Raw genomic sequence first — 26150 nt, forward strand, 5'->3', positions numbered from 1 at the left:
GATAAAAATTCAAGCGCTGTGACTCATCCATGACAGCAAGACTTTCCATTTTATCCAGATAATCTTCACAATTTTGTAGACTTATAATTCAAATTTGATTTATTTATTTTTTTCCAGGGAACTACTATGGAACGCCAAAACCGCCTGCCGAGCCGAGTCCTGTCCAGCCGGACTTGGTGGACCAGGTTTTGTTTGACGAGGATTTTGACAATGAAGTCCAACGAAAGCGCACAACCTCAGTCAGCAAGATGGACAGGAAGGACAGTGCAGCTCCGGAGGAGGAGGATGAAGAGGAGAGGCCTCCAATGGTCAATGGTCAAGCTGGTAAGACTTTCATTTCTTCTCCCTATAATTGAGGACTACATATTACACTGTGTGTGAGTTCCAGGACTTGTTAATGTGTCAAAACATACATTTGGATACAAATACTATGCGCCATGCAGGAGATAATGACACGGATTTGGATGCCCAATCAAGGTAAATGGGCAATTGCGAGTCATTTACTGCCCTGTCTAGATTGTGCATCTATTCGTGAAGGCTTGCTATACGGAGACCAGCTGGCAGAAGCAGGGGGTTGGACAAGTGTGAAAAGGTAATTGAGCATGTAGCCGATCATCCCATTTTGCAAGATACACATCATCAATGCAGCCCCGGGCGGTCAAGGAAAGGAAAGTATGTTAAAGCCTATTGCAACGAAGGACAAAAGAAGAGGCAAATTGCATCTTAATCTCCTGTTTTTGTCCCGAGCTAATGAACACTGTGAATCATTCATACATACTGTGCGCGTGGAATCCGCTGTGTGTGTTTTGTTGTAAAAATGAGGGCAAAATGTCAGCAAAACACTTTTGTCATGTTTTATCTTTGTCATTCAATCCAAACGGAGATGCAAACAGAGCAATCAATGAGCCGATGAAGCTGCCCAGATGAAAACCTACGGATAGGAGCCACACTCACACATGATACGAACAGTCGGGACACGGTGCTCTGGGCTGGGCTGAAGCGTCGGTCAGCTCTGCTATTGCCCGGGAGCCAGTTTCTTGTATATCACTGCTGACGTGCAAATTCTATGGCGATTGCTCCACTCTTCTCTGTGTACGCTCTCTGCCTAGCCCATGTCTTCTCTCTCTCTCTCTCTCTCTCTCTCTGTCTCTCTCTCTCTCTCTCTCTCTCTCTTTCTCTCTCTCTCTTTCTCTCTCTCTCTTTCTCTCTCTCTCTCTCTCTCTCTCTTTCTCTCTCTCTCTCTCTCTCTCTCTCTTCTATTGATGGGATACAATCATCCTCCCAGTGTGCAGAGGAAGAGCAACTTGAGCGGCAGCAGGGCAACCATGCAAGGAGCCCAAAGGAGATCCAATTGTTCCACATTCTCACCTCCCGTCTCCTTCTCTTTCTACCACCTCCCATACCCCTATTCCCATCCACTTCCCCTCTCTGTCTCGGTGCCGGTGTCCCTGGCGGCATGTCGGGCCGCAGCAGATCACAAGGACAAGGCGGATTGGAGGAAGTCTGTGCCCAGCTACAATCAGTCAGCTGCGGCCATGGACCTGCGAGCGTGGAGTGCCATGGCACAGGACGATAGTCAGGAGCCTCTGCCAAAGAACTGGGAAATGGCCTACACGGAGACGGGCATGGTCTATTTTATAGAGTGAGTAGCCTTAACACCTCCTGGCTTTGGTCCAATTGCTCCTCCATCGCATGAATTCCCAGCAGTCGCCTGACTCCTCTTAGCCCAATTCTTCTGAAACATAGTCCAAAAATACACACCCAAGTCATCTTTATTTACATCACAATATGCCAGATCAGTTCAGGTCGCACTTCCCTGCATCAGTCTGGTGAAGGTATCTGCAGGCGCAGTAGCTGTTTTACTTTCACTTGGGGGATGTTTTTTTTTTTTTTTTTTTTTTTTGCCTGACAGGCCCGCATCGTTTTCATTTGCTCTTTTACTTCAAAGTAAATCCTCAAAGGATTCTCTGGTTTACAATTACAACAGCTTTCCGAATGCCCTGTATGATCTCAAGATATATGTGTGTATCTATTTTCAATGAGCCTTTAAATCTTTTAGCTTCTAAGAAGTGCTGAAATGGCTCTTGGGTAAAATGGTGCTGCTAATTGCTTAAACGTCTCATTATCTTTTTCATGATCTTGACAAAGCCTGAAGATGAATTTTTGTCTTTGCGCAGCCATAACAGCAAAACCACAACTTGGCTGGACCCACGGCTCGCCAAGAAGGCCAAGGCTCCTGAGAAGTGCGAGGAAGGAGGTGAGACATCATTTGGCAGATTGCTTCAGGTTTCATCCTGGCTCAATTTGAGTCGCTCATTATTCGCGACTTAGCAAGTATCTACAGAGTTTTCCAGACTATGTGTCACTCCAAAGTATAACTCATACCAGTCAAAAAAAACACAATGGCGGCATTGTGCCAAAACATCATAAGTCACAATAGGTCAGTCCAAACATGGGTGTTATTTTAACAAATTATTGGTGTTGAAAATGGCGTCCTCTCTTCGATGATGCACTGTCGAGGGTTGAACAAACATGTCGTTTTCTGATATGAGGTTTCAGCCCAATGCCAGCGATACACGAGTCACTCCGAATTATAAGTTGCATCTTTGGGGGGGGTTATTTATTTAACAAAAAAACAAAACAGTAGAGCTCGTTCTCACACCTGAAATAATCCTTGTTCCGTGATTGCGGGTGCGTTCAAAAAATACTCTCCGAAGGCACACAGTTTAAGGACCGTTTGGAAACACAGAAAGTTGTTTAAAACGCCCTTCAGTTATGCAACCCAAAGGGCTCTCGTACTAAAACTACCATTCAATGATGGCACAAAACTGCTAGACTTACAAAACTACATTTTTTTTTCTATGTATGTATGTATTTTTTTTATTTTTTTTACCAGTTTTGTTTTTGTCAACGATGACGATGACGAAAATATTTCATTAAAGCCCTTTTTTTTTCACAACGATAACGAGACGATGCTCAAGCTAAACGTGGCTCTTTGATGACGGAAACATGACGTGACCTACATGAATTTTTTTGGGATGACGAGACTGGACGAAATTGTTAGCGCGTGGTCTGTCAGACGTTCAAAATTCTCTATGTTACATGTAATCTATGAAAACTTGAAAAAAAAAATTGGAGGGGGGAGTTTCTGTCGACTAAAACTAGACTCAAACTATCACGAATATAAATGACTAAATGTGACGAAAACTAATGAGAATTTTCGTCCAAAAGACGAAGACTAAATCTAAAATACTTGCCCAAAACAACACAGTTTTTTTGGGGTATTTTACAAACATCAACTCTCTAAAAAGTTTTAATATTATACTGTGTTTATCCTTTATGTCATTCAATATCCCCAAATGAATAGGCAGACTCCCTCACCTGTATATTAAGATTATGAGGCAGTTAAGTCTGCTTTGTGAAGGAGCCAACCAAAACCGGTCGCGCCTGCATGTGCATGTCAGCCATCACAAGAGCCGCTCTCCAAGTCACCATACGTGTTTACAACTCTAATCACAGTGTTGAATGTCAATTTTTGGGAGGACTCATGTACTTTAAACGGACTGCCAATGCTTATTCAGAAAAAGAAAAAAAACGCTTGTTGCGATCGGCCTTTGGTGTCTTGCGATCATGTTGGTATCCTTTAAATAGTTCAACCCAAGGTATAGTCTTCTGGTAATGTCATTTTTAAATTTTATTCTAATAAACTCCTTTGCTAATATCGAACAGGGATCACGGGCTAAACCAGGCGTGGGCAAACTACGGCCCGGGGGCCACATGCGGCCCGCCAAACTTGAAAAAAAAAAATTAAATGAATACACCTTGTTAATGTTTTATTTTCTAAATATTCTGGTGTGTCAAACACAGATATTTTGTTGGAATGCTTTTGTTCATTTTCATTTCAAATTAAATGTATTTTTTTTCTCCGATGAGGTGAGGTCACCAAAACACTCCATCCATCTGCTACTGGTCCGGCCCCTCTGTCAAATTTTAGAACCCATTGTGGCCCGCCAATCCAATAGTTTCCCACCCCTGGGCTAAACGTTGTGATGTCTGCCATCCGTTTGGTGAGCAGCAGTATTACAATTCTGAATTAAAATGATGGAGAAAGCTTAGTAGTTTCTATTTAATTTAAAAAATATATCTTTGGTGTGGGCCACATGCGGCCTCTGGGACGTATAGCTTTTAAAAAAAACCTGTAAGTTGCAACACTTATCAGTCAAGGTACTCTCATTTGCATAATGAACAGTTGAGCGAATTAGGCGATGCCATCATTTAATAACTTCTCCAGACTTCTAGGGTAGCCAATGGCTACTTTCTTTACCGAGGAGTTGGCAACACGGCACAGACAGCAAATGAGCAGTGGAGCCAGCGTTATTTTTCTTCACAGGTGTAACTGCTCCCCCTAAAGGCATCCATCAGTGTGCCATCTAACACGAGGAAATTCCTCCATAGACTCTCTTGCATCTGTTTGGAACTCGGTAGCAGGAACTTGAAATGATGCTCACGTACACACCTCCTGAAACAAAGACTATTATTTTTCAAGCTGAAACAACTCAGCCTTTCTCGCGCCTATCACTCCACGCCTCATCTGTCATTTGAAAACGCAGCAAATAAAACAAGCCATCCATCCTCGAGCTGAAGTCCATGAAGTCCTCAATTGTGATTTTTCTCTCCTTTTCCTCCCCCCTAGAGTTGCCCTACGGCTGGGAGAGGATCGAGGACCCCCAGTATGGCACCTACTACGTGGAGTGAGTTAACATCTCCTATTTGAGTGGTAGAGACAACCAGAAGGGGAAGTTGAAGTCGGAGGTGTCCGCAGCTTGGATCTATAGCACATATTTCGCGCCATCAAGGCAAAGGCACAGATGAGTTAGATGCGGATGATGTGATGCGATTGGATTCTAGGATGCGGCCTGTGCTCGAGTTTCCCACAGCCCCTCAAAGCAACAAATACAAAACAGACAATTCAAGTGTTGGGGCCCTGCGTGGGAAACAAAGGGGAGATTCCTTTCTGATCAAGAGTACAAATAGAGCTCAATGTTTCATTTTGCTCCCATTACTGCGGACAAAGAGGCGTAGGGGGGTGGATCAGCGCCTCTGTTGATACAAGAGGGTCAACGAGAGGCTGCATCTCCCATGTCTCTGCCTCTTTGTGTGGCCGAGTATGTGACGTCTCATGATTTTCCGAACATGAGTTGCAGTGATGAGGGAGTAGGAATAGATAGCCAAGTGAGGACCTTCAATTGGAGGAAAGCGACGTTGTGTGAGTCATGCACAGGAAAAGCAGGTTGCATGTTTCATTTCATATGCTGACACACAAAGGCTCCATCATGTTCTCAGCAGGTGGCCGCTTTTACTGCAAACTTCAAAGTTGCCATTTTGGCTTTATTTCAAGCCACTACTGCGCCAACAATCAAGTGATATTGCTTTCATGGAGTTGAGTTTTTTTTTTTTTGTTTTTTTTTTTCAAGTGAGACTGTTTACCATGCGGCGATTCAGCTGCAAGTAAATGTCAAAAAAAAAGTATTGCAACAGTGAGGCCAATTCCTTTATTTTCGGTATGGACCAAAAACGTCACAAGATGAATATGAGACAAGAGCTTTACATGTCATCTGATGCACAACTTGGGAGACAGCATTTCTGCCAAATTTGTAGATGGAAAAAATGTATTGGTAGTGATAGACTTCAAATAGATTAGAGAGAACGTGACTATTTAAAGTGCGACCTCGGGTTACGAATGACGTGGCTTACAAACCAATTGGCTGAAGCCCAATATTTTCAAAGGAAATCTGCACCATTTTACGTTTGCCAGCCGTCTTGGCATGGACTCACGATAGGCTCGGCTGTGCTTTCTCACACACTGCAATGGCTGCACATCACGAAATTGCAAGTACATTACTGTATCTTTGTTTTTTTGCTCTTAATTAGCTCATAGCTAGTCACTATTGGGGGGGGGAAAGGAAGGAATTCATTGTGAAACACTAGGATGGTGTTTTGTATCGTGAAAAAAAATATGAAACGGACCACTGAGCCGGCCCAAATGTGGGTATCAAAAGTTGAATTCAGTTTGAAAGTCCTCATTTGTACTCCAAATGTTGAAAGGTCGAGAGCTCAAACAAATGAGGAGAAAAAAAAAAAAGTCTTCTTTAATATTTTATGTGTGTCGTCTTGCAGCCATATCAACCAAAAGACTCAGTTTGAGAATCCAGTCCTTGAAGCAAAGAGGAAGGTAAGCGTCGAGACGCCCTCTGGAGCATCCTCAACGACGGCCACGCCTTCAGGTGAGCACAAAACACTGCAGGAATATTGTTGACGTTCTCCTGGCATTTCTGCACTGTCGCATCAGTGACTGCCATGCGCACATCTCGTCCCTCCTGCTGAGATGTTTTTAGGAGTCGGCAGGCTGCTTATAAACAGCTGCCCTCTGAAGCAATGATAGTCAATTTGCATAATGGAGCTGAGCTGCACTGAGCGACGAAACTCATTTAGGCGGACAGATATTAAATTCGGAGGGCTCTGAGGTCTTTTTTTAATGCAGAGTCCACAGCAGTTAAAATTGACTTGTGATAACAGAATTGCATTTTCTCGATCAGGGATAGGCAACTGGCGGACCCCACTGAGGGAGCTCTTCATTATTTTTCATTTTTATTTGAATTTGTTTTTTCCAAAAGCACAAAAAGTATTCAAAAAAACATTTATGAACAATTTATAAAAGTTTTCTATGGGAAACAGGTGGACTTTGGAGGGGCCCGGGTGGGGATGTAGAGTCTAGTTAAAAAAAAAAAAATCCAGACTGAAAAAATTTGACAAAAAAAGGGAGTGCATATGTAAATTTTTGGTGCCGAGCAGCGAATATGCAGGGGTCAATTGTAGTTTTAAGTTGTAATATCATCAATCATCACTAGATGGCAGGCATGTCCTAGTTGTGCTTACACTGTGACTTCTACTGCCCTCGAGTACAATGTGAGTCGGGCCAATATTTTTGCTGATTTGGAATGATATAGAGGACAAACAAAGTACCTCAATATTAAAAATCTTTGAAAAAATATTTATTTTTATGAAAAAAAATGCACAAAATGCATTCTTGCACTTCACATTCGTCTGTTTTTTTTGGCAGATTTGTGCTGTCCTTGAATGATCGTTTTTATAGCCCTTTGCAAATTTCTGAATGTGGTTGCTTCCAACCCTTTGTTGTTGGGTTGGGATAGTGTATCTTTTAGACATGCATTGAAATATATATTATAATTAATACAATATGAAAATGAAATACATTCTCAGCACATATTTTGCATATGTGTATGTATTTTGTCCATATTTAAAATAGCATATGTCATAAATACCGTTAGTGTGTGGTCCTATGTGGCCTCTCAGTGGCATTGCTGAGAAATCGCGATCCCCTCCAGCATTTCAGTTGCCCGTCCTTGTTCTAGATCGGGGTGTCGAGATCCAGTCCATGCTTTCAATCTCTCTCGGCTGCAAAACCTCCTGATTCAAATGATCTGCTCATCTGCAAGCTCTGATGACGCCTGTCAAGTATCCTGCTCATTTGAATCAGGTGTGTGTGAGATGGAAAACATGCAGGACACCGACCGGCCCTCGAGGACTGGAGTTTGACACCCCTGTTCTAGATCTTCATTACTGACATTATCTGTTCATCGTTTGCTGCATTAAGTAAACGCCGCTTTGGGTTTTTTACGCACGCAAGTTCTAATATTTACTGTTTTCTGTGCGCATTCAACACAAGGACATTAGTATTCAGGTCGCCGCTGTATTTTCAACTTACCGCAGCCGAGGGCCTCTGTAGTCCGTGGATGAAACAGCCTTTATTTATGTGCTGCCAACCTCTGCTTCAATACACCATCTCCACCTTTACGCCCGTGTTAATGAGAACGAATAATAACCAGTGAGCTTGTGGACGTGCGTGAAGTGGCTTCTAAACAGTGTTCTGACACGACAGCCAAGCTGACCTATCAGACAAAACTGAGCGCGAGAGAGACAGCCAGAGAAGCCAAGCACCGCACTCCATCCTAATTATACCGCTGACAATCCTGTCTGAGATTTTATATAATTACTTCACCCCCCCCCCCCCCCCCCCGAGACGTCAGTCTGTCCCTCAGTGGCCCGCAGCTTATTTACCAGCATGTAAACACGATCGGGTGTACCATGCACACCTGACCATCCTTTTAGTGTTGTATGTTGATTTGAAGCCACATGAGAAGAAACCCACACGATTATCTAAACAGGCGACACATCTAATGAGAAGAGAGGAGGCACCTACACATATTTTTATAGATTCTAGTGATTCAGTACAGAAGTTAATTTTGCTTCTTCCGTTAGCATTTATTGGTGAGTGCCCTCCTGTTACGTGAATTGGCTGTTGATGTCAGTGATTTTTTTTAAATTTATTTTTATTTTTTAAGGGGGCTGATCTATGTACATAGTATAAATCACTTTGTGTTTTGTAATTGCGGCATACCGTGACACAGTACATACCTCATATGAATTTTAACCTAATTTGTTAACAGGGCAAATTTTTGATCATGTTTGTCTGGTTTTGTCACCCCATGAACTCATTTGCTGGTGAATCCTGAATGGAATGTCAACAACCTAAGTTATCTACGTTGCTATGCTGTTTTGTTACCTTGCTATGTTTTCCATGCAGAGATGAAATGTTAGCAATACTGTGTAAGTGCAAAAAAAAAAATAGAATTAGACCTAACTTTGGAGTGTGTGCATTACTTGCAGCGAGTAGCGTGCAGTCAGATATGATATTGTCGCAGGAGTGAAGGCGGATGGCAGGTTTTGAGCTTTTCACTTTCTTCACATCGCAGGAACATCGACACATCCGCAGGAGCATATGTGACACATAAACAGCTTTTACGAAATTGATGAACTTGCGAGATTTGTCAATTTGTCAAAATGGCATTTCTTCCGATTTGCGACAGAGGACCCTGGTCACGGAGTGCGACACTTCACACGAGACCCGTCTCAGCTGCAGGGATCCATCTATCAGACTGCACTTCGAAAAAGCCCGCAGGGCTTCGGCTTCACCATTATCGGAGGAGACCGTCCAGACGAGTTTCTTCAGGTCAAAAATGTCCTTCCTGATGGGCCTGCTGCACACGACAAGAAAATCGCCTCTGGTAAGGGTCATTTTAAGACACTTTGGTATCTCCATGGATAAGTCAAAGAGACTTGAGGCTACATGAAGAAAGAAACAAGACTCTTTTAAAGTGCTAACTTCTCACCAAGATGTCATCAAACTCTCAATTATTATTTTTTTAATATATGCATGTATGTGAAAGATATTTATATTTTATATTTAAATTAGGAGTTTTATCATTCCATGAACTGGTGACGTAACAGAGGAAAGTCCGATCCCATACGTATGCGTTCCTTGTTTGGCAGTTATTATGTAACCTTATGAAGATGTTCAAAGGTCATTTTTCTTCTGAGTTTGGATAATATCAAAGACATGCCTTACAAAATACTACGTTGTTTGTTCCGCACTCTACGAGTTAGAAAAAATGAAAACTAGTAACACTTTAGATTCAGATGAATAAATATTTCATTTTCTTTTGTCAACGTATTTTTATTAAGCACACAATAGATTGGAACAATACAACTTTCTAAAACAAAATAGAAAACAACATCAGCAAAAACAAACAAACAAAAACCAAAAACGATCCGGCTGCCCATCTGCCCCGACAAATAAATCACTTCAAAATAAAAAAAACATATCACCAATCCTTGTTTCACATGTTACAGGTTATGATAATCAGAGAGTGTTTGCCATAATTCATTAAACGTTGGGAGTTTATCAGCGAGAACAAATTGTATCCTTTTCAAACATTTCATTTTCAATTATATATATATATATATATATATATATATATATATATCCCCAAATATGGGACGCAGATTCCTGAACTGTTTCTTTGCGATATGTGTGAAATCGATTAGACCAGCAAAGCTGTGTCATTTTTCAAAAAGGATTAAGTGTGACAATCCTGCCTTTTGTGCCTTAAATTTATCATTATTATGTTCGATTATTTTGATTTTCATACCGAGAAGTTCCCTTTTGCCTGTATATCCTCTTGATGATCTCGATTGTGGACCACATTGGCTGTAGAACTCGCTCCGATGAGTGAAATCTGATCGGTGTTTGTCAGGGTAGTGTATTGATTGTGTGGGAAGGTTGAGACAAGCGTATCTGTCAACAATTTAGCTTGCTCTCGAGACCTATTCTTCAACCTATTTGTCAGCCTGGTCCTTCCAACCTCCTTTTACAACCAGGTGTACGTGTTTATGTATGTGATTGTGATCTGCTTTTCGAGCCCCCTCTTCGAAAGGCATTGAAACGCGCATGATTTGCTCTTCCAGGTGACGTGATTGTTGACATCAATAGGACATGTGTGCTGGGGAAGACCCACGCTGATGTGGTGCAGATGTTCCAATCTATCCCCATCAACCAGTATGTTGACATGGTCCTGTGCCGTGGTTACCCACTACCGGAGGATTCTGGCAGCGGTGAGGACGCGTCCAAGGACTCTCCTCCCGCTGCTTCCAAGCCCCAGGACCCGGTACACAAGGTCCAGGAAGGAACCCTCCCAAGGCAGACTGCTGCGGTACCGCCCATGGCTAACGGGGGGCGTCACCACCACCACCACGCGCACCATCCCCACCATCACCATCCTCCTCCTCATGCCCACAACCAGGAGGGCACAGATGCCACCCTGCTTCAGCCCGAGCTCATAAGCGTGCCTTTATTCAAAGGCCCTGGCGGTTTTGGATTTGCCATTGCTGACTGCCCCCTGGGTCAAAAGGTGAAGATGATCCTCGACGCACAGTGGTGCCGTGGTTTGCTCAAGGGCGACGTCATCAAAGAGATTAACAGACAGAACGTGCAGACGTTGAGTCACTCGCAGGTGGTGGACATCCTCAAAGACTTGCCTGTCGGCAGCGAGGTCAACGTGCTGGTGCTCCGAGGAGGTGAGTTAGCGCTAGTTTGTCTCGTCACGTGCACATGAGTCACACAGACAACACAAGGAGAATGATTAGCAGAATGGGAAAATTCACAACAGGTGTTTGATCCATGAATAGACCGATACTGTTCCTGCGTTGGTATTCAAACGGTCGTCTTTATCATGCTGGTCACATTCGGAGATCAGGAGATGTTGCCGATCAACACTTCTTTGCCTTTGTGAGAGTTCAGGAGGCACGTGAGCCTGGAGTGTCACAGAGTGTCATCAGCAGGTTGCAACTCAGAATGTCCCGATTCGATCATGTGATCGCAAATCGGGCCGATCGCGCGATTTTCAGCTGGGAAAAAAAAAGAAGCTTTTCCTCATTTTCTCAAATTTGACCAAATAATCCAAAACTTTAAAAATAGTCAAATGTAAAAGTAACAGCTTGATTTGATATTACATAATGTTACACTGCCACGGGGAGAGATGCTGACGACAAAGGCTTATTTAAACGTCATTCGCTGGCTAATTTACGGTTCAAATCTGCCTTCCTTATTATGGGCTTCTTATGTTTTTATTACTTCTTCTCATTCGTCTCCTTCTTCTTCTTTCTTCTTCTTCACAAATGTGCCCGATAGAAGCAAGTGCGCACAGTTGGTGTTATATGAATTGTGGTATTGCCCCCCCACCCCCACTCTTTTAATGGTATGCCCCAGTAGCAGGTGGGAAGCGCGGGTTATGCGATGTCAGAATAAGGAAAGGTAGTGGCGCTTGTCTCTGCCCCTCCTCCCCGCCCCAAAAATGGGCGTCCGGCCAGGTCAGAGAGCCAAATTAAGTTGACGTGCGAAGGTTATAGCACATTTTCCCTTCATCCTGAAATTTCACGACAGATCTGAAGAGCCCAAACATTTTGGAAGTACAGCATATAAATGTTCATCATGAGTGAATTATGTACCGGTACTGTATGGTACAATGTAATGTAATATCGTATGATTTAAAAGGAGGAAGACGCATTCAATACATCAAGTTGCCAGTTAAAGAGGTGTCACTCATCACAAACAAAGCCGTGGCGCTTTTGTAGAAAGCAATTTCACACTCCAACTCTGCAACATCTGCAACCCAGCGTCAGCATCCCCGAGCAGGGAGGAGGACATCATGCTTAGTCATATGGCGAGCTGTAGTGTGACCAAGCAGAAAGGTGGCGCTTGTTGTGATTCATTTGCCGCTTCCAGGGGGCGGCGGGAATGCGCAGCCTGGGTCCGCCGTGGAGAATTTCTCCCCTTCTGTTCACATTAAGCCTCCCAGAACTTGAAGGGCTCTGTCATATTGGCGGTGCTGCAGATCCGTTTTGCATACTCGCACAGCCTGTTAGGATTCATTTCGCGTGCACGTGTCTATTAAATGCTCCATCGCTGCACAGGTTCATCATTGCTCGGAAAAAGGAGTCGGCTATCTGGCCCTCACTTATTCTGGTGTGACCCTGAAGCACCCTCGTAAAGACAGCAAATAATTTGGCCACGCTCCTAACCTACAAGATGTTCTGTACTGTCTTCCCAGGGAGCAGTGTAACTTGATGCTTTGCACCAATGCCTTTCAGATTTGACGAGGAAATAGTGCAACTTCCCTCCAGCTGCCTGTTTAATGGTGACATCTAAATCTGGAGACATAACACTGGTACAAATATGAGTATCGACAGGTGCGCAGATCTGTTATGGATTGGTCGCAGAAAGGTTGGGAAAAAGTTACCGTGGTCCTCGACAGGCTACAAACGGCTGTTTTAAAAATGTGATATACTGCGTGTGCGTGTTTTCATTTTTCAACAATATGTATGGGCGGCACGGTGGACGACTGGCCAGCACAATGGCCTCACAGTGCAGAGGTCGTGGGTTCGATTCCGTCTCCGGCCTTCCTGTGTGGAGTTTGCATGTTCTCCCCGTGCCAGCGTGGGTTTTCTCCGGGTACTCCAGTTTTCTCCCACATTCCAAAAACATGCATGGCAGGTTGATTGGACACTCTAAATTGCCCCAAGGTATGAGTGTGTGTGCGGATGGTTGTTCGTCTTTGTGTGCCCTGCGATTGGCTGGCAACCGGTTCAGGGTGTCCCCCGCCTACTGCCCGAAGATAATTGGGATAGGCACCAGCACCCACGGTGCAGATAATGGATGTACATAAAGTGGGTCCCAAATTGACACTAGTTTAGAGCCGCTGCTGTATAGGATCTCCTCTGTAATTGCTCTGCTGAAACTTTGATTGTGCAGCTGGAGAATACTGCCCCCTACTGGTTGCATCTAATTGCGGCCCTACGGCACCTGTCATCGTCAAAAAGCTTTCAGATGTCAGTCCCAAGTTCAGAACAACAGTCCTATTGATATTCAAATCATATCTGGGAGCTGACATCCTATGTCAGATCCGTAAGCCACTTGTGTGGTGTGCTCAGTTGTTTATCAATGTTCAAAATACCAGAATCGCTGCTTCTTAGAAGGCAGGAAACTGCTGTTGAGGTTGCTGGGGGTCAACAGTCACTCGGTGCAGGTTTCAAATTGCACGCCTCGTTAGCGATTTCTATTCGAGAATGCTTTGCAGTGCGGTAACAACACAACAGGTCAAAGTCAATATTCAGATTTAATAAATATTCCATGTTCCGTAATCAGGAAATGTCTTGACCTCTTCCTTTCTGCTTCCAGGTCAGACATCACCTGTGAAGTCATTGAAACCCGTAAGTTCAAACGCACACAGATCGTGTCTTATTGGTCAGAGACTGATGAAAAAGAAGATCCGGTTGTCGATGAGCAAGCCAATCCGGAATGAGAACACAAAATATTCCCCGGAGGCGTCAAGTCACTGTTATTCTGGTAGCGCTCTTCCTGCAGGCTCGGATTTGCGACCGCAAAAAAGAAAAACTATGCTGCTTTCTGGCAAACTGTGATTTTTAACATCATTGTGTGCTCAGCTGTTGAAGCTGATATGCCTTATTTAACAGCTTGTTCCTGCATTGCGCCTCCGTGCTGCACTCTTAAAATAGCAAGCAGCTAAAGCAGCAACAGGCTCGCTAAAACTGCTTTATTGATTCCCATCAGAATGTGGAGCTGCGCGTGGCGCGTAGTTACTGATGCCTGCTGCTGTTGACACATTAGCGAAAGTGCTTTATCTTCGACGGGGGGTATGTGTTCTTGTCATTTTCAACCTTCCTGTTTGATTCCTCTGTTCTAGTGCACAGCGCCAACGTCTCAGCATGCACCCCAACCTACATTTCAGCCTGCCTCTCAACAGACTCCTCACCACACCCACAACACTCCTGTCACGCAGTTACAGCGACCGGAGCTAAACAACAGCCCCGAGACTCTCGGTCATGCTGAGGTGCCCGCAAATCCGATGTCCAATGTCATGCACTCGTCTTCTCCCAAACCAGATGCTTCAGAACTATACATCAAGTCCAAGGCTGTGTTGGATAGCCAGCGTACGTGTGAAACTCATTTTCTAGCAATCAATTTTGTGTCTTATCAAATGATCATTTGCCTTTTTGTCTCAATTTTACAAATGATGTATTTGAACGCTTCCACATTCTGATTAACTTCAATGATAATAATTGTCACCAATTCAATAAAGCACCACTTTAAGTAATTTTATACTTCTGTTACCTAGACTGTACTGTCTCTGTTTGTCTCTCTCTCTCTCTCTCTCTCTGTCTATCTCTCTGTCTTTGTCTCTCTCTGTCTATCTCTCTGTCTGTCTGTGTTTGTCTCTGTCCTGTCTCTCTCTCTCTCTCTCTCTGTTCATCTCTCTCTGTCTTTGTCTCTCTCTCTCTCTCTCTGTCTATCTCTCTCTGTCTTTGTCTCTCCTTGTATGTCTGTCTGTCTGTCTGTGTTTGTCTCTGTCTTGTCTCTCTCGCTCTCTCTCTCTCTGTCTATCTCTCTCTGTCTTTGTCTCTCCCTGTATGGCTGTCTGTCTCTGTCTGTGTTTGTCTCTGTCCTGTCTCTCTCTCTCTGTTCATCTCTCTCTGTCTTTGTCTCTCTCTCTCTCTCTCTCTGTCTATCTCTCTCTGTCTTTGTCTCTCCCTGTATGGCTGTCTGTCTCTGTCTGTGTTTGTCTCTGTCCTGTCTCTCTCTCTCTCTCTCTCTCTCTCTCTCTGTCTATCTCTCTCTCTGTCTTTGTCTTTGTCTCTCTCTCTCTCTCTCTCTCTCTCTCTCTTTCTCTCTCTCTGCCACGAAAAAGCTTTACCCGATGGTGTAATTTTGCTATAGTTTACTGTTTGGTCTGTAGTCATTTAAATGGAAATTCAAAATTGTCTTTCAAACAACCCACCTGGGTCAAATAAAACATCAAATAGATGGTTATGAAGGCTTGTGTTTTGTTGAATAAGACAGTTTGAAATTGGTGTTTTTCTTTCAGTTCCTTTTTGTCATTTTGAATTAATGCGATTTTCAATCAAATGTTTCTCTGCAGCTGCAAACACCAAGGACCTAGATGTGTTCATCAAGAGAAACCAAGAGTCGGGCTTTGGCTTCAGGGTCCTTGGAGGCGAGGGGCCGGAGAAGCCGGTAAGTGGGGGCTTGTTACATCTTCGCAATTAAGTACGTCATGTCCAATTGCTGCGGTTTCGGTACATTAAACTGTCTTTGTTACATTTTTGTGTCCGCAGGTGTACATCGGTGCCATCGTCCCCCTGGGTGCAGCTGAGAAGGACGGGCGCCTCAGGGCGGGTGATGAGCTACTTTGTATAGATGGCGTGCCAGTAAAAGGCAAATCACACAAACAAGTGCTGGAACTGATGACCAACGCTGCCCGCAATGGCCAGGTCATGCTAACGGTCCGCAGGAAACTCACACATTCAAGTGAGTCCACCGTCACTTCTGAGGAGGGTCAAAGTAACTAAGTCATAATTGTAGCTCCAAATAGGAGATTTTGTCATAGTTGATGCTATTTAGTACTGGCTTCCGCTACTTTAGTGGTCTTTGATATTGGTGAACCAGCCTGGACAATTCTCATATGGCCTCATTTACTGAATGTTTGCATGTGCATAAACAGACAAAAACTCGATTGTGCATGCAACCAGATGAAGACCATAGATTGCATCTGCCAAACGTGTAAATTAGACGCATGATTTGTTTTCAAACAAAGAAAACATTTTTTTCTTTTTTTTTTTGGTTCCTCTTGCTATTCTGCAATAACTCAGTTTGCCATCTGGGAGCAGGGCCGCCTTTGCGTACTCATAGGCCCCGGAGCGAACCATCAAATATCGGCCCCCCTCCCCAAATGTAAAGCCCTCGATCCCACTTAGGGGTGAGCATTTCCGACTGTTGGCGAAGGTAGAAAAATGCGTGTTCACGTCAGGGTTCATTTAAACTTGCAAATATTCGCCAAACCGTCTTCAGACGTTTGTCAAACATTCGCCCGTACTTTTCTTGTCGCAAGGGAATTTTGAACTTGTTCAAGAAAAGGGAAAAATCACACCACCACCAGAGTTTGTTAAAATTGTATTCTTACTCACTAAAACAAACAAAGAGCCTGCCTGGAAAACAAAACCTTAAGTCGAAAGGTTTGAGTCTCGTCTAAGGCGCTCCGATGCGGACTTTGCATGGGCTTCCCGTCCATGTTGCCAAAATAATTTGGGCTATAAATTATCCATAGCAGTGAATGTGAGTATGAATGCTTGTTTGTGTTTTTGTGCCCTACGATTGATTGACTGTTGACCGTTCCAGGGTACATAACCTGGCTTAAAAGTTAAAAACTCAAGGTCATCTATGACCCAAATGTGGATAAGCAACATCAAAAACGGAGCTGGACTTGTTTATGTGTCAGATGGCGGCTGGGAGGAGGAAGGCGGGCAGCAGCCCCTGCAGGTGGCACCTGCGCTAGTCGGCAGCTCTCCGACGGCCACCCGAGGGGACCCTCAGAAGGTCGCCTATCCCTCTCGACTGGAGTCCTTTGAAGTCACGCTGCATCGCAAAGACAACGAAGGCTTTGGTTTTGTCATCCTCACCTCAAAGAACAAGCCCCCTCCTGGAGGTCAGACATGTATTTGCTTTTTTAATGCAAACTCATATCAACAAGTTAACATAACATAATATAGCATGTCCAGGTTATGTTGTCGCCCAACGTTATAATACTCACCGAGGTCCTTCTGGCAGGCGCTTCAGGTGAATCAAAACAAAGACTATCAGACCGAAAACAGTTTCTGCCCGAGAGCCATCTCCAATCTGAACTCTCGCTCACAACTACCCTTAAATTTTAGCACTGCAACATAATGTGTTTTATTTATATAATTTCATTTTTGTTTTTTATTCAATTATTTAACCTTTAATTAATTTAATTGATGTATTTAATTTAATTATTTATTAGATTACAGTGAAGAGGGGAGCTCTCCAATCTCGTTATACACTGAGTCCAATGACAATAAAGGGCATTCTGATTCGGATTCTGAGTGTTTGCAAGCTGAGGGCATACGGAAAGCGCTTTATTACAGCTCCAGCTGTTGTGAAATGCGCTAAATGAATTAAATTGTATTGGATTGGATTGTTTGTACTAATTTCATTCACTAATTTCATCGCATTGGTTCTTCTGAGAATGTCTTCTAATACGAAAGTAAAATTCATACTGCATGAAATCCTTGAATGAATCAAAAATCAATCAAAGTGAATCGAAAATCGAATTGGGCTATTGTGAATCGAATCAAATCGATTTGGGAAATTCAAATTCATACCCAGCCGTATTATTGATTGGATTTGATTTCATACTATTCATAATTGTATTTATTTATGATAAAGCCTAAAACCTAAATGAGATAAAGAGCCCAGCTGACATATATGTTTTACAATTACGTGAATATAGCAAATATTACATTCATGAGGAAGCGTTATTGTAGGCTTACTCGACAAAAACGGATGTAGGAGCAATTTTTTTTTTCTTTTGCTTTTAAAAAATACCAAAGCATAGATAGCTATGGTATCGGAATTGAAATTGAAATATTGTCTCAATTATCACCCTGAGTTCTTTTTCCTTCAATGATATTTGAACCTACCACAGAAACTCAAATGTCTGTAATGTGTTGTCCACGATCGTTTCAGTAATACCTCACAAGATTGGACGCATCATTGAAGGCAGCCCAACTGACCGTTTAGGCCAGATGAAGGTGGGCGACCGAATCTCTGCTGTAAACGGTCAGTCCATCATGGAACTGTCACACAACGACATTGTCCAGCTTATCAAGGAAGCCGGCACTTCAGTCACCCTCACTGTTGTACCCGAAGACGGTAGATTGCCCCTTTTTTTGATCATACGATGAGGCTATGATCATCATTCGTGTCATTTTGACTATCGCTGCTTGTATTTGCTCTTATAGACAGCATGCCTCCGTCCACCACAAACTCAGCCATGCAGAGTCCGTCGGTGCATCCAAGAGCCGTTGGTCAGCAACCTCCCAACTATGCAGACAGTTACAGGTAAACCACTAAAAAAAAATCCATCAAACTGGGATTTATTATTAAAATGACTAATGCCTCCAATCTTTTTAGTGCAGCTAGCAGTTTGTGCTGCACTGTGGCTCACATACAGCAAGAGGGAAAATCCCCTTCCGTCTCTGCTTGAATGGTGCACCATATAGGAGTAAAAGATTACAGAGCAGTCAGGATTCATTTTATGCTGCACTTTTTAATCCTCCGGCAGCAGTTCCTCACCTGCTCAGCATTCCAATTCCACCCGTTAAGCACCACTGCAGTGCCACGGAAGATATAACCTCTTTTTGTAGTTTGTGAGCACAGAAACGTTTCTGCTGTAACAAGCGCCAAGGGCTTTCCCAGGCATGCAGCACTGAGCGTCACTTTGGTGGGTCGATGCAATTTAGTTATCGCATGTTCCAGGTCTAGTTAATAAAATGGCCAGAGGGCTTTGTCGTCATAATATTATTAGAACTGGTTTCCCTGTTTTTATTACGTAACATACTCCGTAATATATTCAGTCAGTTTCTAAAATAGAGTTAGGAGGACGCCTTGTGGCGGTTTGCGGAATTACAAGTTATACGCCAGAGCAGTTCATTAATATGGTGTTGCGCAGGGTTTGATACGAGCAGTAATGATGCAATAATGAGACACCTCATTATAGAGTTACAGCTCTGTATGTATGTAACATTTCCATAATTCCATTTTAGCAGGAAACATGCTCAGGTTGCCAAGACTGTGGACGAAATACTTCATATTTGTATCGTGTTTATTGTCTTTTGTGGAGCAGAAATGGTGACATGGGAACACTCAATACAGCGGGCCTCAAGCAGGTGAGACTGCATTTGTTCATTTTTGATGTTTCTCCTCCTTTGTTATTTAGCTGCTCAACTGTTAAGATGCTGTCTCAATTTAAGGAAAGTTAACATTTTCCAAATTCCTAACATACACGTGAATTTTTTTTTTTTTTTTTCTGCAAAAAAGGACTGTTTTGTGGTGGAGCTGGATCGAAGCCAGAGGGGTTTCGGCTTCAGTCTAAGGGGAGGTAAAGAGTACAACATGGGTTTGTTTATCCTGCGCCTGGCCGAAGACGGGCCTGCACTTAAGGATGGAAGGATTCATGTGAGTTTTTTGCCATTTGGATAGAAATAAACGCACACTCCAATTTCATGAAAAAAAAAACTCCCTGCATAAATGTGCTTCACAGGTAGGCGATCAAATTGTCGAGATCAATGGTGAGGCCACCCAGGGCATCACGCATACTCGGGCCATCGAGCTGATCCAAGCCGGAGGGAATAAAGTTCATCTGTTGCTCCGACCCGGCCAGGGTTTAGTTCCCGATCACAGTGAGTGACGCCCGATACGCACTCGCTCACACCTTTCCATGCGCATAGATCTCTAGTGTTGAATATTGACCATATGCTTCTTCTTCTCATGCATGTGTCGCAAGCTTTCTCTCTCGCCTCTTATATCTTGAGCTGGCAAGCTCTCTCATGCTCTGATATCTGACTTGCCTTCTCTGTTTTTTTTTTTTCCATTGGCACGGCTGTCTGTCTGTTTCTATTTGTCTCTTCCTCCCATAGGTCTGAGCTCTTCTTCCACCCTGTGCTTCTACATGAAACCAGAGCATCACTAAAGGCCTCACTGCTTTTCTTGGTCTGTCCCTAAATAACGGCGGTAAAACCTTGTGCTCCTCTCCTTCTTCCCAAGTGATCCATCTGCTGCCAGATTTAAATGTTGTTCTCTGCTCCTTCCCTTCACCCGCCATCAAATTAATAGAGCAGTCGCCTGTGACAACACATGTCATTAGCTTCTCTACTTGGATGGCTAAACCAAAGCAGTGAGTCCTAGAAAAACAAACAGACCTGCAGGTTAGGAATGGATTTTGGATGCCAATGAACACATGCTTTTTCCTAAGGGCTAATAAGATGACATTTTTGCATTGTCTTAAACATATTATTATTTTGATAATTTATTACATTGCATGGAATTTTGGTAGAAACCTATAGAACAGTTCACATCCTAGTTGTGACACACAGGATCAGTGTTGGTTGAATTTAATACCTGGTTAGGGGATGGAATTCGGAGGTCTACATTCTAATGTAGGCATTAGCCAGTAGGCCTGGAAATTCCAACAGCGAACACTGATCAGCAAGGGTGACGAGAATCCATTTGAATGTGTGTTCACTGGCATCCTCTCGCCACAAAAATAGGAATGTTCATGTTGACGTTGTTGCTGCGGGTTAGTAACAATCGCTTTTCTACCTACGGCCATAGCTGTGCACAGTGCAGCTAAAGGGCAAAACTGTAGAGACCTAAGCAGCCTGTGGGTCGTGACTGTTGCGACACAGGGTTTATCTTTAAGATGCTAAAGGAAACGGAGCGCTTTGTTTTTTTTATCATGACAATATCGCACCTCAGACGCATGACAATTTGATTTTCCCTTGAATGTGCAAAATACCCCCAGTAAAGAATGTGTTGGATTTTCAGCTTACCATCCGCTGCTTGTTTCCCAGGTTCGAAGGACAACGTAACCATTCCAACCTCAAGCTTGCACAAACATTCTGTAACTGATGGGCAGTTATCGTCACCAGCCTCTCCATCCTCTGTCTCCATCTCTACCTCGGAAGTCTCCCCATGCTCACCCCCGGTAACCATCCCCGATGAGTTCTCCAGAACAGAGCTGTGGTCAGTCGGCTCGCCTGCCACCAGGAGGGAGCACGAACGTCAAGATAACAGATCACGAGGGCAACAGGTTTCCACCAAGCGTACCACCAGTCCCGGCAGCCACACCAGGAAAACAAGCCGGAGTGACTCCAAGGCTGCCAGTCCCAAGAGGGCCACTGAAAGTGTGGCAGATCACGCCGACAGCTCCCATAGCCCCAGAAAAACAGAACGGGGATCCTCGGAGGACATGGGCAGGGATCGAAAGCACGAAGGGAAGAGAGACCACCGCTCCTCCAGCCCCAAGAAGAGCTCCAAGAGGGAACATGACGCTGCTGGGCCTTTTAAGAACCAAGAGGAGCCCCAAAGTCCGCGCCGCCCAGCAGGCCAGCAGCCAGCAGGGGAAGGACGAAGGTACAAAGAGGAGCCTGGAACTCATTGGCAGGAGAGGGCCACCACGGAAAATGATCGACACAAGAGGGGCAAAAAGGCTGAACAAGAGGCGGTGGCGCAAAAGTCGCACGTGCACAGGGAGAGGTCAGGATCAGGTGCTGATACGCTGGGCCGCAGGAGTGCAAAAGAGAAGGAGAGTCGGACCCACAGGTTGCCTGAAGATGGGAGTAAGAAGGACCCCAGGGGATCCAGCAGTAGCATCCAAGACCCCGGTTGCAACGAGACCTCCACTAGCAAGAAGCCTCCCATCACGCCGGGTCCGTGGAAGGTTCCCAGTCCAAGCAAGATCCAGTCCCAGGCGGACACAACATAGAAAGCGACTTCTTCTCACCCAGTTTGTCAAAGCTGATGTGAGTTCCGACCTGCACGCTGGAATCTGCTTTTGAATGAGAATTCTTTTTTTTTTTTTCTGCTGGTCATTGCAGACTCCGGTTTGAAGGAAACTTGTATTTCCCAGATCACTGTGAGACTTGGATGAAGGATCTCATTTAGTCACTGTGAAGGTTCAAGGCACATTCTTGTACTGGCTAATTCTCCGTCGCTTGTGGATGTATTCGTGGGGTTGGATGGGTCATTGAGTGTTTTTTTTTTTTTTTTTTTTAAACAACACTATTCCATTTGATGAGCTGACTGCTTTCATACATACCTGAAGTTATGACTCTCATGATCTTCTCAAAGTTATGACGACTTTTTGTGCAGCTTTTGACACACAACTCAACAGACCGGACACTTGTGCTTATCGTTGTCGTGTGTGTGTTTCATCTGTGTTGATAATAATGTAACTTATTGAAATTGTAACTTTCAGTAGACATGCTATTCATTCCACTTGTCGGGTCTTGAAGGTAGAAATAGAATGTGTAGATAAAAGTTACAATGGGGCGAGGGGTGTATATTAGCTCAATCTGCCTATGTTTGTTGAGTTGGGTTGCCTCTGATTACGATGGATAGATATGAATGCTCACACACGCACACCCACGGGGAAAAGTGGTGTTACAATTAGCGATGAACAGCAATTCCGAGAAATGCATCTTCTATACATTCTATTTCTATGATCCTGTGATCCGTATGGGTCAGCTTAGCAGCTCTGTGTTTTAAGTCATGTGGCGTTTGTGCGTTTGCGAGTTTATCCATGTCGCTGTAGCATTGACGTAATATACTGGATCTGAGCATTATTTATCAAAGTGTTTACGATATACTGACACATTTTCGATGAATGGAATTAACAGAACTTGATTGTAAGAAGTAACAGCTCTGACTTAGGCATTCTCAAACAGTGCTTATGTAGATCGTTATTACCACAAAAAAAAAGTGGCCACCAGAGGATTTAAATGTTTTTTGTTCACCTCACATTTTTACTTGCCGCTAAATTACTCTCGAGTCAAAAAAGGTTATTCATCAAACGCTTGAGAATTGAGCCCAGTGTTATTATCATATACACAATTCGTTAAGATTAAAATATATCAATGTTTCATAGAAAATTATTTATGATCACAGAATCAGCGACATGAAACTTTTCAGTAATGTGTTACTGTTTTGAGTTCCAGACTCAACATTGACTTCTTCTGAGAATGACTCAACTAAGAGTTGAAAATTACAGGAAGTCAACCAGCAGCCCCTATTTTAAAATAAACTCGCTGCGGTTTTTTTGGGGTGAATTTAAACCTGCACTGATGTTGCTACTCTTGAGCACCGTGTTGTCTGGTGGCTCGCATATTTTAATTCACACGCTTGTTGCCATGAGAAGCATCAGACTGCCTGTTGAAGGATGTACAGAAGAACCTGTCTGTCATCACTTACTATCCTTTTTGTCCTCTCTGTTGTTATGATCGACCCCAGTAACTGTTTACTGTGCATTCCATTACCATCGATGAGACTGTGGCCTTGTTTCGCTCAAATACATGTAAGAAAATATAGTTTTAGCGTCACAGTTAGTTGTAAATGTTTTTAAATTGTACAGCACCTGTATAAATCTTTGCCTTCATGCGGAAAAAAAACTATCATCTGTAAATTGTTTCATTATTTTTTTAAGGGAACTGACAGGAAAAGATATAAAATTGGTGAAAATAAATAATCTTGCATTCTGATCATGCACTGATGAATAAAGGTTTACTGAATAAACGGAAGCTTGTTTTGTTATGTTACGAAAGGTGGTAGAAAATATTCAGGCGTTACATCATTTGGCCTCTCTCATAAAAACATTCAAATGAATAAATATACTCGTGTGGGATAAGAAAATCACCTTTATTTAAGGACTCCGTCCGGAAAAAGAAGAATCACCTTGAGGAGGAGCGCAGCGTCAAAAAGAGACGACAGGTGAGCAATAAAGCTGTTGAAACAATGTGTGCGGAATCGGAACTGAGTCCACTTCTCTCTGAGCCCGGCCTCATGTGGCAACTTCAAGCAAGAACGTCAACGCCAGCCTGGCAGAGATGGTCCAAACGATTCTCCCTCCCCCCCTTTCGATCTCATCAACACCAATACATTTGTAGATCCCGCCTCACTTTCACTCACAGGTAGGTCAAAATCTCGTTCATAGAGCATCAGGTGGTGAACAGAATTGCTTTGATGTTTGTACCCTCTGAAGAACGAGCTCAGCGGGAAGCAAAGGGTATGCTAATGCTAATGCTAATGCTACCACTCAGAAGAATCTTCAAAAGCTTTTTTTTCCCCTCACTAATGTACCTGTCATTTTTAATGGCTATGTCCCACCCAAGATTCTAGACACAGCAGAGGTCAAAGTTGGAATCAGTCCATGTTCCTTATCACAACCCATTTTCAGAATATTGCATTTTATTTCTCCATGTCAGTCAAGAACAACTGACTTAGAATATTTGAACTCAAAGTTGATTGAGACACAGCTACAGAGACAGAATGTTTTTGAAATGATTCATTTTTTTGTGTGGAGAAGAGTGTCACGTTAATTGCCTCCTTAGGTGAAACGGTCATAGAGTTGTGGAATTTAACCGGACCAGACCTATGAGGCAAATCAACTTGGTGGGAGCCGTGGATGAGGAAATGGGAGATTATTTCCATGCAGGCGACTTCATTGAGGTTGTGCAACAACTGCAGCTGGATTTGTTCGAGCCTCCAGTATCTCAGGTAGTCTTCAAAAATGATCAAGGATGGATTTACCAAAATGAAGAGGTCGCATTCCTCTAATCATGTGGACTGTTTTGTACAGTGTGCTCAGTGGTTGGCTGATGCCAAGCTCAACCTGTCGAGAAGAAAAGCCATCCGTTACATCCGCTCCCAGCTCTGTGACGATTTATTTCATCCCAACGGAATGTCATCCACCAGTTTAAGACGACGTCGGCGATCTGCAGCCTGGCTTGGCTCATCCGCCTCAAACATTACCACAAGTGGGAGCGAGGTGAGGACGCCAAAGACCACCAGACACCCCGCAATCTTAGCCCCTTTTCACCTGGCTCAGTTTGACCCGATTGTCACCCCCCTGCAGTCCGACCACAAGCTGGGTTTGCCAAGCCCGATGAACGAGTCTTTAAAAAGCCGGTCACACCCTTGAAAAAAAGCCTCAACTGCCGTCTGTAAAACCAGCCAAAACGTCTTAATTACCTCATGATGTAAGACAATTTCCACCTTGACTTGGTACTGGTCCATTCTGACCGGGCAACTTTAAATGAGACCGTCTTCCCCTGAACAACACCGTCTACTTCCCCACATGGTAAAATTTATTTTTTGATTTATTGGGAATTTATCATACCGTGCAATGTCCGACATTAGTGGTATCCCAATGGCCCTAGGTCAGTTTAGAATGGTCTCAGGTGGTCTCACCTTGAAGATGCTGGCCCAACCGAGCCAGGACAGATTTCATGAATAATATGATGAAATCAATGCATTCTTGTTTTTATGAGCATTTCACTCAAACGATGAACATGATGGATGTCGGTATTACCCATCTTTTAGATACTTGATTTGACTCTAGAAAGCACGGCGGGGTAGTAGTCCAGAGGTTGTCATCTTAACTCAGGGCTTCTTGTGTGGACTTTTTGTATTCTCCACATGGTTGTGTTTCTCTTGGTACTCCAGCTTTCTCACACATTCCACAATCCAACCATCTTAGTTGACGACTTAAATAGTCCATCGATATGAAAAATTTAGTCTGTGTGGCCTGGCGAGCAGTCCAAAGTGTAGCCCGCCTCTTACTCAAAAGTCAGTTGGGATAGGCTCCAGATCACCGTGATCCAGAACATGGAAAAGGGATGAATAAATTGTCTGCTAAATCTCCAAAGCCGTCTGCGGGACGGAGGTCGAATAATGTAGAATCATGGATTTAAGGATTCTTTTCATTTTAAAAGAGCTTTGGATCCATAGTTATTTAGTTTTTTCTACCTGTACTTTAAAAAAAAAAGGTCTTTTGATTGAAAATTGAAATTTTCTATATAGTCAGTGACACTGGTTATTAACAACGGTTAGAATTGTGTAGCTGGTCTACATATGAAAAGAATTTCGTTTTTCATTTGCTCCATTTGCAGATCTAGATTTTTATTATTATCCTTTTTTTTTTTTAGATGTTTTTTCACATTGTGTCTATTTCCCCCAATCTTACAAGATTATCACGCTAAGATTGCAAATTCATGAGCATTTCCATTCACCTGTCATCAAGGAGACA

General features: G+C 43.4%; 2 protein-coding genes across 5 annotated transcripts in view; both read left to right on the plus strand.

The window, feature by feature from the left end:
* The window catches only part of magi3a (membrane associated guanylate kinase, WW and PDZ domain containing 3a), a 75656-nt gene extending 53329 nt beyond the window's left edge, over positions 1-22327 (plus strand). The window contains exons 4-22 of one of the 4 annotated variants that reach the window (XM_088289905.1): positions 118-324; positions 1471-1642; positions 2178-2257; positions 4694-4751; positions 6178-6284; positions 8949-9146; positions 10387-10995; positions 13655-13686; positions 14181-14427; positions 15414-15508; positions 15610-15802; positions 16770-16976; positions 18035-18220; positions 18310-18409; positions 19194-19236; positions 19388-19525; positions 19611-19749; positions 19987-20059; positions 20920-21063. In XM_088289905.1, coding sequence (XP_088146031.1) covers positions 118-324; positions 1471-1642; positions 2178-2257; positions 4694-4751; positions 6178-6284; positions 8949-9146; positions 10387-10995; positions 13655-13686; positions 14181-14427; positions 15414-15508; positions 15610-15802; positions 16770-16976; positions 18035-18220; positions 18310-18409; positions 19194-19236; positions 19388-19525; positions 19611-19749; positions 19987-20039 — 2864 coding nt within the window. In that variant the 3' untranslated portion in view covers positions 20040-20059; positions 20920-21063. Of the gene's footprint in view, positions 1-117; positions 325-1470; positions 1643-2177; positions 2258-4693; positions 4752-6177; positions 6285-8948; positions 9147-10386; positions 10996-13654; positions 13687-14180; positions 14428-15413; positions 15509-15609; positions 15803-16769; positions 16977-18034; positions 18221-18309; positions 18410-19193; positions 19237-19387; positions 19526-19610; positions 19750-19986; positions 20081-20919 lie in introns of all 4 variants that reach the window. The other 3 variants (XM_088289906.1, XM_088289903.1, XM_088289904.1) reach the window with 3 other exon arrangements.
* A 1776-nt stretch (positions 22328-24103) lies between these two features.
* On the plus strand, positions 24104-25856 carry rsbn1 (round spermatid basic protein 1). The gene is made up of 3 exons (XM_088291684.1): positions 24104-24128; positions 24493-24619; positions 24702-25856. The coding sequence occupies exons 2-3, from the start codon at positions 24497-24499 to the stop codon at positions 25041-25043; spliced, it is 465 nt and encodes a 154-aa protein (XP_088147810.1). The 5' UTR covers positions 24104-24128; positions 24493-24496; the 3' UTR covers positions 25044-25856.
* Positions 25857-26150: the final 294 nt, after the last annotated feature.

The sequence above is a fragment of the Idiotropiscis lumnitzeri genome, chromosome 3, assembly GCF_059441095.1.
Source record: "Idiotropiscis lumnitzeri isolate Australia: NSW breed Sydney's pygmy pipehorse chromosome 3, RoL_Ilum_1.0, whole genome shotgun sequence".
NCBI lineage: Eukaryota > Metazoa > Chordata > Actinopteri > Syngnathiformes > Syngnathidae > Idiotropiscis > Idiotropiscis lumnitzeri.